Raw genomic sequence first — 18,942 nt, forward strand, 5'->3', positions numbered from 1 at the left:
TCTCTGTCTTTTTCTTAGAGCGTGTGTTATAGATTGTGTGTAGCTGTGGCAATTCCGTGCCAATGATTTTGGCAGCTCTCTTCACAATTCTCTGTAACTGTTTACTGTCTTGAACAGTCACGTTACCAAACCACACTGTGATGCATCCTGTCAAAACACTTTCTATGGTACAGCGATAGAAATTTACAAGAGCCTTGGTGCTCAGGCCAAATCTCCTGAGGCGCCTCAGAAAGTACAATCGCTGCTGCGCTTTCTTAAGGATACCTTTGCTGTTTAGAGACCATGTGAGTGAGTTTGTTATGTGAACACCCAGGAATTTGAAACTGTCCACTATGTCTACAGGTGAACCATTTATGGTTATGGGACTGTGATTGACTTTAGACTTCCTAAAGTCAACGATGATCTCTTTTGTTTTACTAACATTTAGAGAGAGATTGTTATTCTGGCACCATAGGGTTAGCTCTTCAATTTCCCTCCTATAGGCCCTCTCATCATCGTTGGATATTAGTCCTATAACCGTGGTGTCATCTGCAAACTTGAGAATAGAATTATTGCCACACCTGGCAACACAATCATAGGTGAACAGACTATACAACAAGGGACTGAGGCAGCAGCCCTGGGGCGCTCCAGTCCTGGTCAATATCTTAGATGAATGCTTGTTCCCTATTCGTACAGATTGTGGCCTGCCTGTCAAAAAGTCAAACAGCCAGTTGCAGATACTACTGCCAAGACCAAGACCCCTGAGTTTCAACACAAGCTTAGATGGTACAATCGTGTTAAAGGCAGAGCTATAATCTATGAAGAGTAGTCTGACATAAGAGTTCTTTTTCTCCAGATGTTTCAAGGCAATGTGTAGTGCGAGAGAAATAGCATCACCGACTGATCTATTAGCACAGTATGCAAACTGTAGTGGATCAGTATTGGCAGGGATAATGTGCGTTATATGTGATATAACCATTTTTTCCAGACACTTCATAAGAACAGAGGTCAGAGCCACAGGGCGATAATCATTAAGACAGGCGACAGGTTTTTTCTTTGCTATGGGTACAATTATGGTTTCCTTGAAACACAACGGTACCACACACAATGACAGGGACATATTAAAAATGTCAGTAAAGACCCCCGAAAGCTGGTCGTAACACAACTTAAGGACACGTGAGGCTATCCCGTCAGGGCCGGCCGCCTTATGAGTCCCAACGCTTTTAAAAGTTTTACTCACATCTCGTTGTGTCACCTGCAGCTCCACCGCACCGGGTGTTCCCCGCACCGGTGTAACTGGGTCCGTGTTGTGAGTTTCAAAGCGGGCGAAAAAGTTATTCAATTCGTCCGGTAGAGAGTCCGAGGTGTTAATAACAGCCGGCTTCGGTTTGTAATCCGTAATCGCCTGCAGCCCTCTCCACATACGCCGTGCGTCACAGCCACTGTAGTTGTTCTCCAGTTTGTCCCTATATTGTCTCTTAGCGTCTCTGATCGCCTTTCTCAGGTCGTATCTGGATTTTTTATAGCGTTCCTCGTCCCCAGATTGAAAGGCGGCTCGGTTTCTGCATTTCTTGTATTCGTTTGACCGAGGATAAGGTTAGGAATACATTCAGGGTTGGGCATAGTTTTACTGAGGTTAAGATTAGGAATAAGGTTAGGATTGGGCAGTCTTACTGAGGTTACGCTTAGGAATAAGGATAGGTTCACAAATTGTTTTACGGAGGCTACGTTTAGGAATACCTGGTGGCAACCATTTCGATGAACATGTTAGGGTTTATTTGGTTCCATTTGTACACTGTCAGAGTTATGCCTTGAAATTTGAAAGTTTGAGAAACACTGCACTACAGAATCACAGCCATTTGCCTGCAGGGCTGGCATCTATGTCTACATTCTGTCAGTTATTTTCATATCCACTTTAATTGAGCAGATATATTATGAAACTTAAATCTGTGTATTAAAGTGATCTGTGTGTCGCTAAGAAACACGCCAGGGGGCGAATTTAACAACGCACAACAGAATACCATACATAATGTGTAGGCTATTCCCAGATTAGATTTAGCTCGGGTGAATAACTGTAACAAAGTGTTCTTTTACTTTAGAGATAACAAATAAGCTAATAGGGAGAGCACAATGGGAAGATAAGATAATTGGCATATTGAGAGTGCTTTCAAAAGGACATAAAGTCATAATCATAATGAGAGAGATGGGCTTTCATGCTTGGCAACTTCAGGTGTGTAACAGTACTGCCATGGGAACATGCCTTACAGTCAGAACACAATGTTACAGCAATTATTATGTAACATGATGAACCAGGACGACTGCTGCAAAAATGAATGGTGCTAAAAACATTAACACATAGCATCCAGATATGGCATCCAGATATGACACGAACTGAACCTAATACAAAAAGATTAAAACTATATATCTAATAGACATGGTTGTTGTGGAACTTGTGGTACTGTAAATCACTGACTCTTGGTTTCGTCACTCAACAGAATCAGATCCGAGCAGGGTTGACAGTAGCCCTGAAACATGGATCGACCTCACACCTGAGTTGAGCACTTTAGCCACTTTACCACCTACGTCTACAAAAACGTTCAGATCCCAAAGTTAAAGTGCTTAGTGAAGGGTCACGGATGTCCAAATATGGTACGCTCAAGCAGAAGTGCCTGTATCTTCCGTATCATTTAATAAAAAGCATTTTAATCCGATCGGAGGCCATTTTCTTGGCTTTTTCAATCGCGCGACCCCACCGGTTCGGGAGGTGTACTGCACTCTGATACATTGAAAACATTTCTGAAAATGACCGCTCATCTGATTAAAATGCTTATTATTAAACAAAACGAAAGATACAGGTAATTCTGCACAAGCGTACCGCATTGTGACATCTTTGAACCTTGAGCAAGCACTTTAGTTTTGAAATCTGAACGTTTTTGTGGACGTACGTGGCAAATTGACTGACCCGCTCAACACCAGGTGGAGGTCGATCCCTGGCGGGTCATGAGATATGACCGTGATGTTTCAGGGTTGACAGACAGTAAATAAACAAGCACAATGGAACAGGCCGTTTATGCGGTGTGTTTCTGGTGTTGCTCCGGACCAGAGCGGTTCCTTACCCTCTCCTCCTGTCCCGTGCCCGGAATAACCGGTCAGATATTCGGGTGAAGACCCCGGCGATGGCCGGTGTGTACACGGAGTACACCAGCCTCCTCCAGGTCATGGGAGCCGCCATATTGCTGCTAAACAGCAGCTATGACAGCAGTTTGAATGCACACAACTTTATCAACAGGGACAGTTTTGTGTCGCCTTGTGTGTGTGTGTAGGGTGGGATAAAAAGAGCAGATCTACAAGATTACAGCGCTGCGACCATAGCTGTGGCTGCGACGCGTTATCAGCTTGTAGATCCGCTTTTTTGTTATCGTTATCTGACAAGGTGACACTCTCGCGAGATGTTGCGTGAGTTTAGCTTCTGTTGTCTGTTGTCCCTGTTGTAATATTTTTCTACTCTGACTCTGTGAACATGAACACTTTTTTTTTAAATTATTATTATTATTATTATTGTTGTTGTTATTAAAACAAATGTCCTCTTTTTAAACGACATTTTATGAAAGGAGTCTACTTTCCATAGTTGATCGAAATGAGTTAAGTGCGACCTCTCGTGGCTGAGTTTGGAATTAAATCATCATATCTAAAAAATGCTGCGGTCCTTGGTCAAGACGGCTGCTATAAATTGCAGTATAATTACTTGTCTTTATACATGTCTATTAGCATAATAAAAGCATTGAGCAACTTATTTTAAATTACCTCAATCATACATTTTCAGTATCTATATATGACTAGGCCTATTATCTGTATCAAATGGCTGCCTGGCTTTTTTGCCCAAACTGCAGCATTTAATAAAGTATAATCACAATGTAGGCCTATATAAATGCGGGCTGCATTTCCCAAACTTTTCAGGTCGAGACCCCAAAGAGATCTAGAGATTAGACGTTTGCCCGGGACCCAAACTAGTCAAAACAGCAGATCTGCAAGCTCACCACTTCTTAAACATTTGTTTTCTAATTTTATGGAATTTCTTAGATTTTTTTATTTATCAATGAAATTACTTAGAAAAATCATTGCATTATTTTTTTAATTATCATTATTATATGACAATTTTGCTTTTTAGGTAATGTATTTGTATATTTGTTTAGAAATAATAATAATTAAAAAACAAAATGTAGCCCAGGGAACAAAAGTTAAGGGATGCATAAAAAATATGACCCACTGTTTAATTGGGAACCAGTGCTAAACTTGCCATAAATAATAGCCTAATATTCGTGGTCTGCGAGTAAAACGCATGCCGTCATCATATAATTGCGTAGTCCGCCAGATAATAAATAATAACATAACAAATGTTCTGCTTTTAACTTTTTCACCTTGTCGAGAAGAGGGAACCACCAACACCAATACCAGGAAACAGTCCTCTCTAAAGGTCACGCTGATTATTTATTGGCAATCTGCCAAGAGCGTGCGTCGCCCTCTCCGCCCGCGAGTGTGTGTGTGTGTGTGTGTGTGTGTGTGTGAGAGAGAGAGAGAGAGAGAGAGAGAGAGAGAGAGTGAGAGAGAGAGAGAGAGAGAGCGAGCGTGCGAGAGAGAGAGAGAGAGCGTGCATGTGCGCGTGCGTGCCTGTGTGTTTACTGGAAGAGCCTTCTGAACGGGGAAAGGCGGAGCTCTTACGAACATCGGGGTTTTATACTGGCCGGAGGAAGAGCGTACGGTAAACCCTGCGTGCGCGGCACGCACACGCGCAAGCACACACACACACACACACACACACACACACACACACACACACACACACACACACACACACACACACACACACTGTGGAAGGGGAGCCGAACACACACACACACACACGCACAATATCAGGCACATTCCACAGCAGGACACTGTGAGGAGAGAGAAAGAGAGAGAGAGAGAGAGAGAGAGAGATCGAGCCCACGCAGGACTGTCTGTCTGTCTGTGGATGATCCCCACATTACTGGATTTTTTAATGACTGACTTAATCATTTCTACAGGCCTGGTGCTGCTACTGTTGGGGAGTTTGGACACCTTGGTTTCCCCCCCGTGCGAAGGACCACTGCCGCGCTGCACGATAGCAGGGCACGGATTCCACAAGGTAAGCAAAGAAGCGGTATAGAAATAGAATGTAGAATATAAGCCCAAAGCCCTCGTTATTACACATTAATGCACGCCGATCATCATACATACAACACAGACATTGCAAAGATCATAGGTTTAGATCGCATCGATTCCAGACATACCCGTTAAACGTGTGCACATAATAACGGCGACATCGATGTTTAGTTCAGGTTATAAAAATATATAATGTATTGTTTCGTGACTTGGATTGTGTGTGCGCTTTGCTGCCTGCGGTGCAGTGCAGCCAACGGTCGGTGTGCATGTGTTCAAACCGGTTCAAACACACACTTGACTACACACACACACATAGCCATGATGAGCCTTTGCATTGGTCCGCAGAAAGTAGGTTAACGACCTGTTAACGTGTATAATATATAATCTACAACACTGTTAAACCCTGGGCTGGAAACAACAGAAGAATGGTGTCAACAGTCAGGAGAACGATATGCCTGCCTGCGCGGTATGAATGTGAGAGTCCCGTTATTATTATTACTACTATGGCGCCTCTCGTAGCCTCTAAGACCCGCTTCTAGCTGCATGCATGCATGTACAGTTGGTTTATAACTCCGAGAATTAACCAAATGGACCCGTATTTGATTTGTATATGCTTACATTATCGGAGTTATAGCCTATATGGTCCTGGACAAGTCAATAACGCTGAGGATGTAGCTGTGTAACACACAACACAGCCTGTGTTGTGTGTAGCCTGCTTTTGGAGCAACAGACAGACTAGAGAGAGGCGATCAGACCAGACTATGCAATGCATGAGCATTGAGCAGGACGGGACATGCTATTCAGAATGAAACTGGAGACCCTGGGCCTCTTCTCTCTCTCTGCTCTCTGCTCTGTGACGGGACTGAATGGGAATGGGGGTTATTTATTGAAAGAGGAGAGAGAGAGAGAGAGAGAGAGAGAGAGGAGAGAGGAGAGGTAGGAGGAGGAGGAGGAGGAGGAGAAAAAAGCGCGCTGCTGGACTCATTCACAATGACCCCGTTTCACTATTCCCTTGCGGGATGTGCCGATCGAAGACAATTGAAAGCAATCAGGATCTGGTTGCTGTCTGGGGCTGCATGCACTGACTGTATATGCCTGGTCCAATCCAATCCCCATGGCTGCAGGACCGGTCAGACAGGACAGGAGAGGACAGACAAGACAGCAGGACAGTCTAGATAGGACAGCAGTGGCTTCAGTTCAGCAAAAGCTGACTGTATATGGCTGGTCCCCCGATAAAGGCTTAGCACCCCCTAAGCCCCCACCCCCACCCCACAAACCCAATACTGATGAAAGATATTTAAGGAATAAATAAATAAAATGCATATGAATATGTGAAAGACAATAATTGACTGACCTCTATGTAAACCATACTATAAAATCATACTTTCTATGCTGGAAAGCATCTTCAGCCTCACAAAAACCCTATTCGATCACCTACAGTCCACAGATTTGGAGATGGAAACTGCCAATGATCTGGTCTGTTCAGTTATCCATACCCTAGAAGCGAGAGAATCTTGCTTGTTATATTAGTACTATTCATTATTGTTTGTTGCCAAAATTAATAATAATTAGCCCCCACTCCCCCATAGCCCCCTCAGTCACAATTCTCTGGAGCTGCCGCCGGTCCTCTCCTGTCTGGTGTCAGTGGCATCAGTTCATCAAAAGCTAAGTTATGGCAACATGACTCCAGTCATGTTACCATATCTTAGCAACAGGCATGATGAATTTATTTTAAGAAGTTCATTTTTTCTTTTCTTTTCTATGGCAGCTGCCATACCTTGCCATGATATACCCAATGGACCCTTTGTCAAGTCCCGCCCCCTCTTCGCACCCATTGGTTGCTGTTTCTTGGTTGGACAAAAATCCTGTCTCTCCTTCTACTGCCATTGAAATAGCAGGTTTTTCAGTTGCTTCGTGTTGATGTTCAGTGTATTCAATTCTTATTTTAAACTTGGTGTCAGTAAAAAGGAAATTTTTATTTTTCTTCAAAAATGATGTTTTAGCAAAATCAACATACCAAGGCAGAAAGAGCTTGCTGGTTGGTCAGTCAGGGACCAACCAGAAGGCTGACAAAGGGTCAATTGACAGGACAGGAGAGGACAGAGACGACAGACAGACAGGATAGGACAGGAGAGGATATAGGACAGACAAACAGGAGGCAGGCAGGCACACACCACCGGACCACCACCACACTCCAGACCCCCAGACCGTCCAGACAGACCATGGAGCAAAGAATTCGTTTAAATTAGCTACAGTATATTCTAAATATAACCCCCTGGCCCCCGCCACACACACACACACACCAGCTCGCTCTGCTTTACCGCTCATGTGTGCATTCATCATCATTGACATAATTGCACTTCACATGAATTATGTTGAGAGAGAGTCAGAGAGAGAGAGAGAGAGAGAGAGAGAGAGAGAGAGAGAGAGAGAGAGAGAGAGAGAGAGAGAGAGAGAGACCATAGTCTACTCTACCATATGTGTTGCCATGTTGGTTTAAAGTCCAGTCCAGCCAGGAGACTAAATAAACACGAAAGTCCTGTTTATAATCACCAGTGCTTAGCCTAACAAACACAGCACCTGACAGGAGAGAAGATATATACTAATATAGGTTACAATTAGCTCTGGTCCATAGTGAAAACAAGACATATAGTCATATTAGCCATACCGCTTAATATGGGTTTAAATCCTATTAGTAGACCTTGTATCTGAACTGTACTGACTTATGCTTTTCCTAGGCCAACTGCTGATAAAGTGTTCAATCAATCAATCAATCAATCAATCAATCAATCAATCAAGGAGAGAGCTACCAGACCAGAGCTAGGCTACAAAGCAATGCATGGAGGACTGTCATGTCACACAGTTCATGTTTGCTCATGTAGCTTTGAGACAGCTGTTATTTTAACCACCAAATTGTTAACATATGTTGAATTTCTTTCTTTTCTTGTTTTTCTTGTTTCTTGTTTTTTTTTTAAGTAACTGATCTATTCTGCCCCACAAATCCAAAGTGCAGTAACTACGTTTTGGACACACAGACTTATTTGTGCACCCCCAATAAAGGTCAAATTAGCCTTTGTGAATTTGGGGGATAAACGATTACTTCAAGAACAAATATGCAATTCGTGTAATATCACTTTATATGCCGATATCTCATTTGGCTGACCAGTCGAAAGAAACACTTTTAAACCCATTTTCAGTCAAATTTCTGTTGGTAGTTACTGCATTTAATTGGCTTTGTCACAAAGCTACAGATTGGCTGTTTTTTTTAACAGAGGAGGTTAAACTATGAAGAAGCGTGGCTGGGCTGACAACGTGAAAACCCTCAACTCTGATATGCAGTGTTTGTGTTTCTCAAACCTTTTTCATGCCAGCCAGAGGTGTAATTCCAGAATAAATAAGGGGTGGCAAAACAATATGTTACCATTGCCCCATTTCTAAACTAGTGAGGACCCCCCACCCTGGGGACCCCCCCCCACCCTGACATGCACTTGGAATGTAGGAGTTAGTTGAGTCATTAGATTAAAGGCCCTTTCCTACTGGGTGTGATAACGATAAAGATAACCAGGGACATGCTGGGCCCCTGATTCAGCCTGGGAAAAAGAGTTGGAGAGGCCCTCATTGCGCGCTAAAGAGAGAGATCTCTCTCTCTATAGCGCTGCTGCTACTCAAAGATTTGCCATTTCAGATCATGACAAGTGACAAGCCAGTGGGCCAATTACATGAGTTATATTTCGTTGTTGTCGGGTGGAAACCTTGTATGTCCAAAACCGTTTGTTTTTTTAGTGAAAACAGCCGATCTACAAGCACACAATGCCGGTGCGAGTGTGCTTGTACTGTAGATCTGCTGTTTTCACTACTTTTGTGCGACGGCCTTGTATGATGAAGCAGGGCTTTGCTTTGCGAAAAAATGTAAAAATTTGAAACTTGGAGATACAAGGTTTCTGCCCGACAGTGACGATTTACTTTGTTGGCCGCCCAGACCCCAAAATGGAACGAAGGCCAACATTTTATTTATTTATTTTTTCCTAATGGCCGGCCAGGACCGGCCGGGAATGAACCGGCCATTCGGGAGTTGTCCCGCTTTTCCCAATGGCCAGCACGTCCCTGAAGATAACGATATGTCGGCGTTCACATCAATTATGACGGCTTTATTGTTGTAGTGTGGACGCTACCGCCATCCACTTCTCTTTATCGTTATTGCGCCCAGTGGGAAAGGGCCTTTAGTTTGACTTTATTCCACAGATAAATATTGTGAAATTGTTGCCCCTTTCTTATATTATTTGATGAATTAGACAATGTTTGACCAGTTAGTGCCAGGCAGAGCTCGAGCTTGTAGATCTGCTATTTTTCAATAGTTAAAGTACCCAGGTCCCAGAATTTGGTGCGACACCCTTGGACAAGTGCCTCAAAAAGTTAACGTCAAGCCCTGGCACTCTCTCTCTCTCTGCAGCGGTGCATAGGCGGTGGTCTCTCCCAGCCCCTCTCTGGATGCATCAGACCCCTCTCCCCCGGGACCCTGGACCCGGTGTGTGAACCCTCCGCCTCCCCTCCCCTCCTCCTCCTCCTCTCCTCCTCCTCCTCCCTCTCCCTCCTCCCCATCTCCCCTCCTCCCCCCCTCGGCGGGCGGAGGTGGCCCTCCGCCTCCGGACCCTCGTCAGGAGGAGGAGGTGGTGGTGGTGGTGGGGGCAGGGGGCCACCGCCGCCATCATCCTCATCGCCATGGCAACGAGGACGCGGTGACGCGCCGCGGCAGCCGGCACGGCAGCAGCAGCAGAAGCCAGGCGGCGGCCGCCATGAGCGGCAGCAGCCCGGCGGCTCCCCCGGAGAGCGGCGGCAGCAGTGGCAGCAGCAGTACGGGACACGGCCAGCAGGGGGCCTCCTCTGGCCTCAACCCCCACCGCTACAAGCCCTTCAGCTCCCACGCACACTACCAGCAGGTCAGTCGGCTTTGATCGGTGGATGGAATACTTTATTAGTCCATTTTAAAGGTAGGGTAAAGTGATCTCACTTAGGTTTCAGTTTCAGTTTTCATGTAGGTGACAGGCGGGGGCCTTCCTCCAATCATGAACAAGTGGGGGCGGGCCTTGGCAGTGATGCTAGTAGCCCTGCATCCTGCGTCCCTGACGCGCAATTGGAAATCACACCACAGCTCCAGGAGGAGCCGCTCGTTTCGTTTCACCAGCGTCGGCAGATAGGGTTAGATTTAGGCATAGTTTGACTGAGGTTAGGGTTAGGTTTAGGCATTGTTTTACTGAGGTTAGGTTTAGGGTTAGGGTTAGGTTTAGGCATAGTTTTACTGAGATCAGGGTTAGGGTTAAGGTTAGGTTTAGGTGGTCGGACCACCCGGCACCTCCACACGGTGTAGCTCTGGGTCAGCCAATCAAAAGCTTCCGTGGGTGGGGTTTGCCTGGAGCTGTGGTGTGATAACTAAAGCCCGACCGATACCATTTTCTCCGACCGATACCGATATCCGATGTTGGAGAGTGCTAGAGCACCGATACCGATACCGATACCGATACCGATGTTTTGTAAAAATCATTTTTTATTCATTTAAGATCATTTAATTGACTGCTTGCCCCTCGGATAAATGGTCAGATTATTGCTTTTTTTGTGCTTTTCATGTCAAACTTTGAGTTTGGTCACAGTTATCAATTTCTATTGCTTGTTGGATAATAATACTCTTTTAATTTGGGGGTTCTGCTGTGTTTTGTCTCGTTTATGAATTAATATGTGTCTTTTATCCGGCAACGGTCCCCTATTCCGAAACACCGTTTTTCCGACGGACCCCTATTACGAAAAAAAATAGAAACACACCTCTATTCCGAATATAAGACTCTCTCCCCTTTGCTCACCCCCCCCCCCCCCCTCTCAACCCCCCCTCAACCCCCCCTCACCCCTCGCGCTCATTACTTAGAAACACCCATCACCCATTCCCTCTCAACCCTTGCGCTCATCCCCCCCCCCCCCCCCCCCTCTCTCTCTCTCTCTCTCTCTCTCTCTCTCTCGCCCGCTCCCCGCTTTCTCTCTGTCTCTCTCTCATTTCAGTTTGCGATGCACGCAATGCATGTAAAGCCATGGGAATTAAGGAATGCACGCACTGCCACGCACGGTCAATAGGCCTAATCAACCCATAAACAAACATGATACAATTGATTTAAGTTCTTTATGAGGAGATGGAGAGGAGACAGTTGGAAGAACACCACCAAAGTCTTTTAAACTCTCCCAAAGTTGCATAACGTGCGCATGCCATGGATGCACTGTGTCACCACTCGACACAGTGAGTACTGATCAGCCTTTTTAATTCATTGCTCATCTATCAACCTTATGAAACAGTCAAGACATTGTATTGTTGGCATGAAACATGATTGTGAAAGCAGTGTGCCACATGCAGACACAGCCTGCGCGATTATAGTCCAATGAATTCCCTTATGCAAGATTGAAGCTGTTTTAGCCTACTTTTCATTCAATTCGTTTTCAGTCCCATGCAATGCAGTAGGCCTAATACTTTAACTGTTGCTAATGGCTGTTTGTGCACCTGCTTGTAATGTATGCATTACAATTATTATGTCCGGTATTTTTTTCAGATGTCCAGTACATTTTTATCATGCCGGTCACGGTGACCGGCCGTTTAAAATCCTAGCACGAAGTCTGATATAATGGAATTCATGCTCATATAAATGCCTACTTCTGCTGCTACTTAACATGATATGACAGTGAAATTAGAATCATTTAGGAGAGAGAAAGGCCTTCTTCTGAATGTGTGAGTGGCTTATTGGAGGGCTGTAGGCCTATCTTTGATGCGGGCATCTGATGGTTACATTTCAACATATAGTTCTATTGTTTTATTACTGTAGGCATAATCACGAGAGAGAGAGAGAGAGAGAGAGAGAGAGAGAGAGAGAGAGAGAGAGAGAGACTTCAGAAGCAGAACGGACTGCGCCTAAACACTGTTCGAACGGTGTGAACGGACTATAGGGACTCCTGGACTAAATATTGAATAATAGCCTAAATAATTGGCTATTCGGAATAGCGGGGTCTTATATAAAAATTATAACCACCGCTACTCCGAACAATGGAAGTCTACGTTCGGAAAAGCGGTGCGAAGGAATAGCGGTGTGTAACCCTTTTATCCAAACGTAAAGTTTGATTTGCTCATGGATTCGCACGGCGGCTCTGCAAAGTGCAGACAGCCGCCATGCATTGCCAAGCAATTAAACAACACAAGTTCTATAGTCTATAGTCAGACATCTATATTTCTCTGTGGATTTTCACATAGGCCTACACACCTTCCTCCACCGCAACATGAAAAATCAGAGTTAGACACACAGATGTGGTGAGTGAACGACACACGAGAGGCAGCAGCTCCAGTAGTGTTGGCTTGCATCTTGGACTATTATACTGCACTCTGCTGGATAATTCTGGTATTGCCCACACATAGGCCTATATAACTCAGGGTTTCATGCTCTATCCGCAGACATGTTACAGACAATTAATATATCGGATATCGGTGGAATAATTCACCGATACCGATACCGATTGCTCCAAAACGACCGATATATCGAATTGACCGATATATCGGTCGGGCTCTAACACCACAGTAACGTGTCCCTGACGCATTATTTTAAATAAAGGACTCATTAAACTAAGCATCAGTTCATCCCGGGGATGCTTACAACTCTATCCTTCCTGCTATCATTTCACTGCACCAGTTGAGCTGCATGTGGTGGAGTCTCCACAGCTGTGAGTTCTGGCATTATTGATGAGATGATTGAGATTGTCTTGTAAATCCATGCTTCTGTCCTTTATTAACTACATACAAGTAGCTATTTGCCACTATTTGTTGTTTTCACCGTTGATACATAAAGCGTGTGTCTGGGACCCATTTGAATGGCCACCTGTGGGTCCCGGAAGCCATTACATTGAAAACCACCATGATTGGAGGAAGGCCCCACTCTATCCAGTTTTTGAAACTTATTTTTTTCTCCTCACAGGAGATAAGGCTGAAGTCCAAATATGGACCAAACACCCTATAGTAACTAGTACTATCAGAACATAGACCCAGTTTGTTATTGTTTGAATTAAATGAAATCACTTACCATGACGTTAACAGCACACGGTACAGTGGATACAGTTCAGGTTGGCTCTAGTAGGGCCTTACGCACACACCAAGGCCCGCCCCCACTCGATCATGATTGGAGGAAGGCCCTCACTGACTCTATCCTGATTGGAGGAAGGCCGTCACCTACAGGGAAAACTGAAACAGCTTTCTTCTCCTCACAGGGGATAGGGCGGAAGTCCTTATATGGACCAAACACTTTATAGTAACTAGTACTATCAGAACATAGACCCATTTTGTTATTATTTGAATTAAATGAAAAATCACACCCAATGTGAAGTGAGCGGTGGTCGTGCTTGCATAACGTCTTCAGACTAGGATTTGAGTCTAGGATGTACAGGCTATGCTACACACACACGTTTTTGCGACCGTTAGGGAGCAGTTTACTATGAAAACCTCCACCGGCCGTCCGTCCGTCCGTCCGTCCGTCCGTCACGTTTTGTGACCATCAACAAACGTCACACCTTTGTTGATGTTTAAATCGAAGAGTCTTGGTCAAATACTTCTGTTGGTTTCTGAACTGATCATTTGTACAATTCAGCTGTGTTTGCTCGTGTCATCATGATGAGGTCATAAATCAGCCATGCCCAAATATAGATTTTACGGGTTTACATGCTTACTCAGTTATTCGTTATGTGAAAGTCCTATGACGTCTATGATATCTGACATCATCATACATACATTCCCTTTTATGCCCATAAATGGAGATCCCCTCTGTAGAACCAGCCACTGACATCACTGTAATGTCAGGGGAACCAAATCCCTTTTATGCCCATATATGGAGATCCCTGTGATGCCAGGGGAACCAAATCCCTTTTATGCCCATATATGGAGATATGGAGATCCCCGTGTTGCCAGGGTAACCAAATCCATTTTATGCCCATATATGGAGATCCCTGTGATGCCAGGGGAACCAAATCCCTTTTACGCCCATATATGGAGATCCCTTATGTCATCAATATTAAGCCCATATCTGTGAATATCTTTGGGTACCAGATGTCTCCATATATGGTTAAATGGTCCGATATACATCACTGGCCAGAAGACCAAGAAATGGTGCAACCTCGCCCTTTGCTTTTCTCCCTTAGGCATCTTACTGGTGGAGATAAGCGACCGTTGGTCGCTTATCTCCCGATTAGGGAGTCTTACTGGTGCTATGGCAAAACGCTGAGGAAAAAGGCTACAGACACACGCACAGCCACTCTATGGAGCGGTTTACCACTGCTCAAAAATCGCTTACACTACATTTAAGGCTAAGAGGATAACACAAAAAGGTCCCGGGGGACTTGTGTCCATTGTGGTCCTATATGGAACCGTCGCTCACGTGTGGTCTGTCGTGCGTGCCAAGGAAGACCGCATGCAGCGTGCCAAGAGTTACATTTTACAATTGACAATTTAGGCATTTAGCAGGCGCTCTCTTATCCAGTGCGACTTACATTAAGCAAGGTAATTGCAGACATAGAATGCAGAGTTACAGTGTTACAGCTAAACCAAGAACCTAGGCTAGCATCGATCTAACTATATGGAAATAATAATCTGTCCATTGAAACTATGGGATACCAGGTAAACAATGAACCTAGCATCTGTTTAAATTTAACATGCAAAATTACATTTTTAACATTGGGATGAAGAAAACAAAGTTTGCAAGGTGCAGACCCATGTAGACTGTAGAGACATATTTCTGTGTAGAATGTCCATCGACGTTTTTACACAATATACTGTATAATAAAGTGGTAGAATTTTTCACTCAGGTAGAATTTGAATTCCCTAACACAGTGTTTCTACATTGCACCATTGATACTTTTACAGTACTTAGGTAAAAAAAAGAAAATGTGAGCTTTGAATTATTGGCTTGGCAACCGATTTGAACAGGAAACACAAATGGCACCTTTAGGTGTCTGCTGGCTGCTGCCAAGTCTCTCAGATACAAAGCTGTGGCTGAATGAACCGGAACGGTGAATGCCACGTACCGTGTGCCACCTCCTGGAAACCCGGGACGACAGCCATGCTCACTGCCAGTTATGCAGAGGAGGAAGTGTCTGTGCTGTGCGCTAAAGCTATGGCAGAGCTCTTTGGCTTTCTATTGGCTCCTTTCATCCATGAAAAGGCTCACCCAGAGGCTTCCATAACCTGAAACCCAGTGATGGATTGTTTGCTTACGTTTCCTTTATAACCAGAACAAGGGGCGAGGATCCGGCTTGTAAGTTGAGGCGATATAGGAAGAGCCAGTTCATATGAACGGCTGCTAGTTTAGCTGTTTATTTCCCCCAACTGCTGGAGTCAGAAACAACAACTCTCTATTCAAGTGGATGGGGTTACTTTGCACTTGATTTTATTACCTTAATAAACATTAGCTACATTTCCATAAAGCTTTTTCGAAAATAGGAAGCGAATCATCAGTAAGTCGAAAAAAGAAATTGCCTGTTTCCATTCACTAATAAAGTGTGATTCTTGGGAGATAGTTCATGAAATAAGCAGTCGGTATTTTTCCAGTCAAGTGAGACACATTATTGGACATGAATTTTACTTTTTATAAAGAAATATTATACACAGACTCACAGCTTTGTAGCCTAGGCTATTATTTGTCTGCAAGTTAGAGGGTAGCACGGGACCAACAAATGGGAGCAGAGGATATCTGGACCCAACATATGGCACCGAGAGTGGATCCGGTCCGAAACTGAGCTGAATTATATTGGATCCGATCATAAAATGGACCCAAACTGGCTGGGACTTTAGACCTGTAGCCTACTGTGTCTGATGCTTATTTTCACCATTACTTTGAGTGAGACTGGTCGTTTGAGAACTACTGATTAGCTTGATTGACAAGCTTCCAACCAAGAGCATTTATTGACCCCCCAATCTGTCCCAACCAATAGGAGGGACCTTAAGGGGGTCCCTTCCATATATTTTCAAATGTGGGGCTAATAAGTGTCAATTTGGGGGTGCTTGACATAAAATATTTTGAGAACCACTGCATTAGAATACAAACTCTGAACAAAACAGTAAGAGGTTTCCAATGGCGATGCTATGTACTGTATGTATAACGCGTGCTTCTTGTTTTCCCTTCCTCCAGGTGATGTGCGTGCTGCGTAAGCTCCAGGAGAGCGGCTTCTACTGGGGCGCGGTGGGGGGCCGCGAGGCCTCGTCGCTGCTGCGCGCCGAGCCCCCCGGCACCTTCCTGGTGCGCGACTCCTCGGACCACCACCACTTCTTCACGCTGTCCGTGCAGACGGCGCGCGGCACCAAGAACCTGCGCATCCACAGCGAGGGCGGCTTCTTCTTCCTGCAGCCCGACCCGCGCAGCACGCATGAGCCGCCGCGCTTCGACTGCGTGCTCAAGCTCCTGGCCCACTACATGGGGAAAGGGCCGGGGGCAGGGGGGGCGGGTGCCGCCGCCGCCAGAGGGGCCGGGGGGGCCGCCGCGGCGGGGAGCGGCAGCGTCTACCTGATCCACACCGGAGGCGAGCGTCTCCCGCTGGAGCTGACGCGGCCGCTCTCCTCCTCGCTCTCCTCGCTGCAGCACCTGTGCCGCAAGACGCTGAACAACAGCGTGGGCTGGGTGGGGCCGCAGCACGCCGAGGGCCTGCCGCACACGCTCAGAGACTTCCTGGAGGAGTACGACGCCCCCATATGACTTGAACCGTCGGGTAAAACCAACCCACAAGGGGATTCTTTTCCAGTTTGAACGCGTTGTGCGGCGGCCAGAGTAGGCTATATAGCCTTCCTGGTGTGTGCGCCGGCACTTTTCCGCGGCACGCCGGCTGTTGACAAGGCGACTGACCAGAAGTGGATCCACGGCACGGCGCGGGAGGTCAGTTGTCGTAACCGAGCGCACGTCCGGGCGGACCAGAGAGACGTGTGTGTTCACACGGACGGACGGGGCGCTAGGGGGAGGGGTTGTCTTCGGTTTCCAGACCTTCCCGTTCGCCAGCGCCGTGATCTGGGAAGTGACAGCGGAGACTCGTCTGGGTAACCACGGATACCTCACTCGTCGTTTCTCCCCACATCGTGAAAAAAAAAAAAACAGCCGACCCGAGGTGGGCTGCAGGTGAAAGCCAAAGGTCAAGGGGGGTCAAGAAGGACCTCCTTGGATTGGCTCAGACGCAGAGCGGAGCCTCGTAGAAGTTTCTTTTGTTTCCTTTTTCTTTGTTTTTTATTTCTAAACCCGATCGGTCGATTGTTGACGATGACAATGAAAGCATGATCGACACATCACAGTGAGGTCTGCAGGCTCTGTGTGTGCTTCACTAGAACAGTGGTTCTATAGATCAGTGGTTCTCAACCTTTTCAGGCCGTGACCCCCAAATAATCATATTTTAACTGGGGAATCCCCCACCCTGATGAGACTAAGAGTTGAGGAATTACATTTTGTTAAACACGGTTCTATTTTGAAAATAGCAGATCTATAATGCTCACAACGCCTTGTGTTGCGGGGCATTGTGAACGTTAGAGATCTGCTATTTTCACATTATCTGCCTCTAATATTAGACAATTTGGTCAATGTGTAATTTGTCATTTTAGAGAGGTATTAAAAAGTCCTTAAAATGTCACTTTAGAAGATTCCCTCTATACACTCAAACCGTATGCTGGTTTGTTTACTGTTGAGTGACAAAACAACGTTTCACATTAATAGTTAATCATCTGGGGACCCCCCCAAAATAAGTTTGGGACCCCCCTGGGGGTCCCGACCCAGAGGTTGAGAACCACTGCTCTAGACTTGTGGTCCTGTGTTTCCCCCCCGTCCAGTCCAGTCCTCTCCTTTCCTGGCCTTTTCAGTCGGTCTCCTCCGGTCTGACATTTAGAACAATCTGGATCAGTGGACAGAGAGAAAGAGCACTGAACACTGAGGAGAGAGAGAGAGGGAGAGAGAGAGAGAGGGAGAGGGGGAGGTGGGGGGAGTGATGGGGGAAAAGTCCAAAGAACTACGAGGGACCCGAAGCAGAGAGAGTGTTTGTTTGTCTGTGTGAGTGTTGGAGAGAGAGAGAATGTGTGTGTGCGTGTGTGTGTGTGTGTGTGTGTGTGTGTGTGTGTGTGTGAGAGAGAGAGTGACAGAGTGAGAGAATACAGTATGTGTGTGCGTGTCTGCGTGTGTGCGTGTGTGTGTGTGTGTGTGTGTGTGTGTGTGTGTGTGTGTGTGTGTGTGTGTGTGTGTTGTGGTGGCGTACACATTTCCACTGCAGCTTCCCAGCCGGCATTGCCTCATAGAAGGGTGTGGGGCAAATCATGGAGACGCACGCACACACACACACACACACACACACACACGTGCGCACACACACACACACACACACACACACACACACACACTGCACTCATGTCCACCTTGGAACAAAGGATGCAGAAACCTTGCATCTCCATATTTGATCGTTCAGTTCTTTTTTTCTTTTTTTCTCACAAATCAATGCCCTATTTTATACTTTGCCTTATGACAGTAGACGGGCTGTTTTCACTGTTTTCCAACATTTCCAGAAAAACATTTCAGATGCCTGCCCGTGGCTAAGTCCTCCCTGTTGTGTTTTGATACTTAAATCGAACCAATGAAAACTGTCAACAAGCGACTAAACGATGACTACAATAGAACCATTGCAAAACAGGTTTTCTTCGTTGTTTTGGACAGGCAAGGTTTCTAGCCGACAGCTACGAGGACGACCGCAAAAGCGCCTCTC

The 18,942-nt window shown here is 45.7% G+C and overlaps 2 protein-coding genes across 3 annotated transcripts in view; one reads left to right on the forward strand and one right to left on the reverse strand.

The window, feature by feature from the left end:
- Positions 1-3,211, reverse strand: part of pgs1 (phosphatidylglycerophosphate synthase 1) — a gene marked incomplete at its 5' end in the record, with an annotated part of 60,843 nt that extends 57,632 nt beyond the window's left edge. For both annotated transcript variants that reach the window (XM_080748149.1, XM_080748148.1), the window contains one exon: positions 3,096-3,211. In XM_080748149.1, coding sequence (XP_080604275.1) covers positions 3,096-3,211 — 116 coding nt within the window. The remainder of the gene's footprint in view (positions 1-3,095) is intronic.
- Positions 3,212-4,911: 1,700 nt separating this feature from the next.
- On the forward strand, positions 4,912-18,101 carry LOC308303502 (suppressor of cytokine signaling 3-like). The gene is made up of 3 exons (XM_080747883.1): positions 4,912-5,143; positions 9,611-10,097; positions 16,350-18,101. Exons 2-3 carry the CDS (start codon positions 9,954-9,956, stop codon positions 16,908-16,910), a joined length of 705 nt encoding a protein of 234 aa, XP_080604009.1. The 5' UTR covers positions 4,912-5,143; positions 9,611-9,953; the 3' UTR covers positions 16,911-18,101.
- Positions 18,102-18,942: the final 841 nt, after the last annotated feature.

This window comes from Nannobrachium achirus (assembly GCF_963921795.1).
Source record: "Nannobrachium achirus genome assembly, chromosome: 18".
Lineage (NCBI taxonomy): Eukaryota > Metazoa > Chordata > Actinopteri > Myctophiformes > Myctophidae > Nannobrachium > Nannobrachium achirus.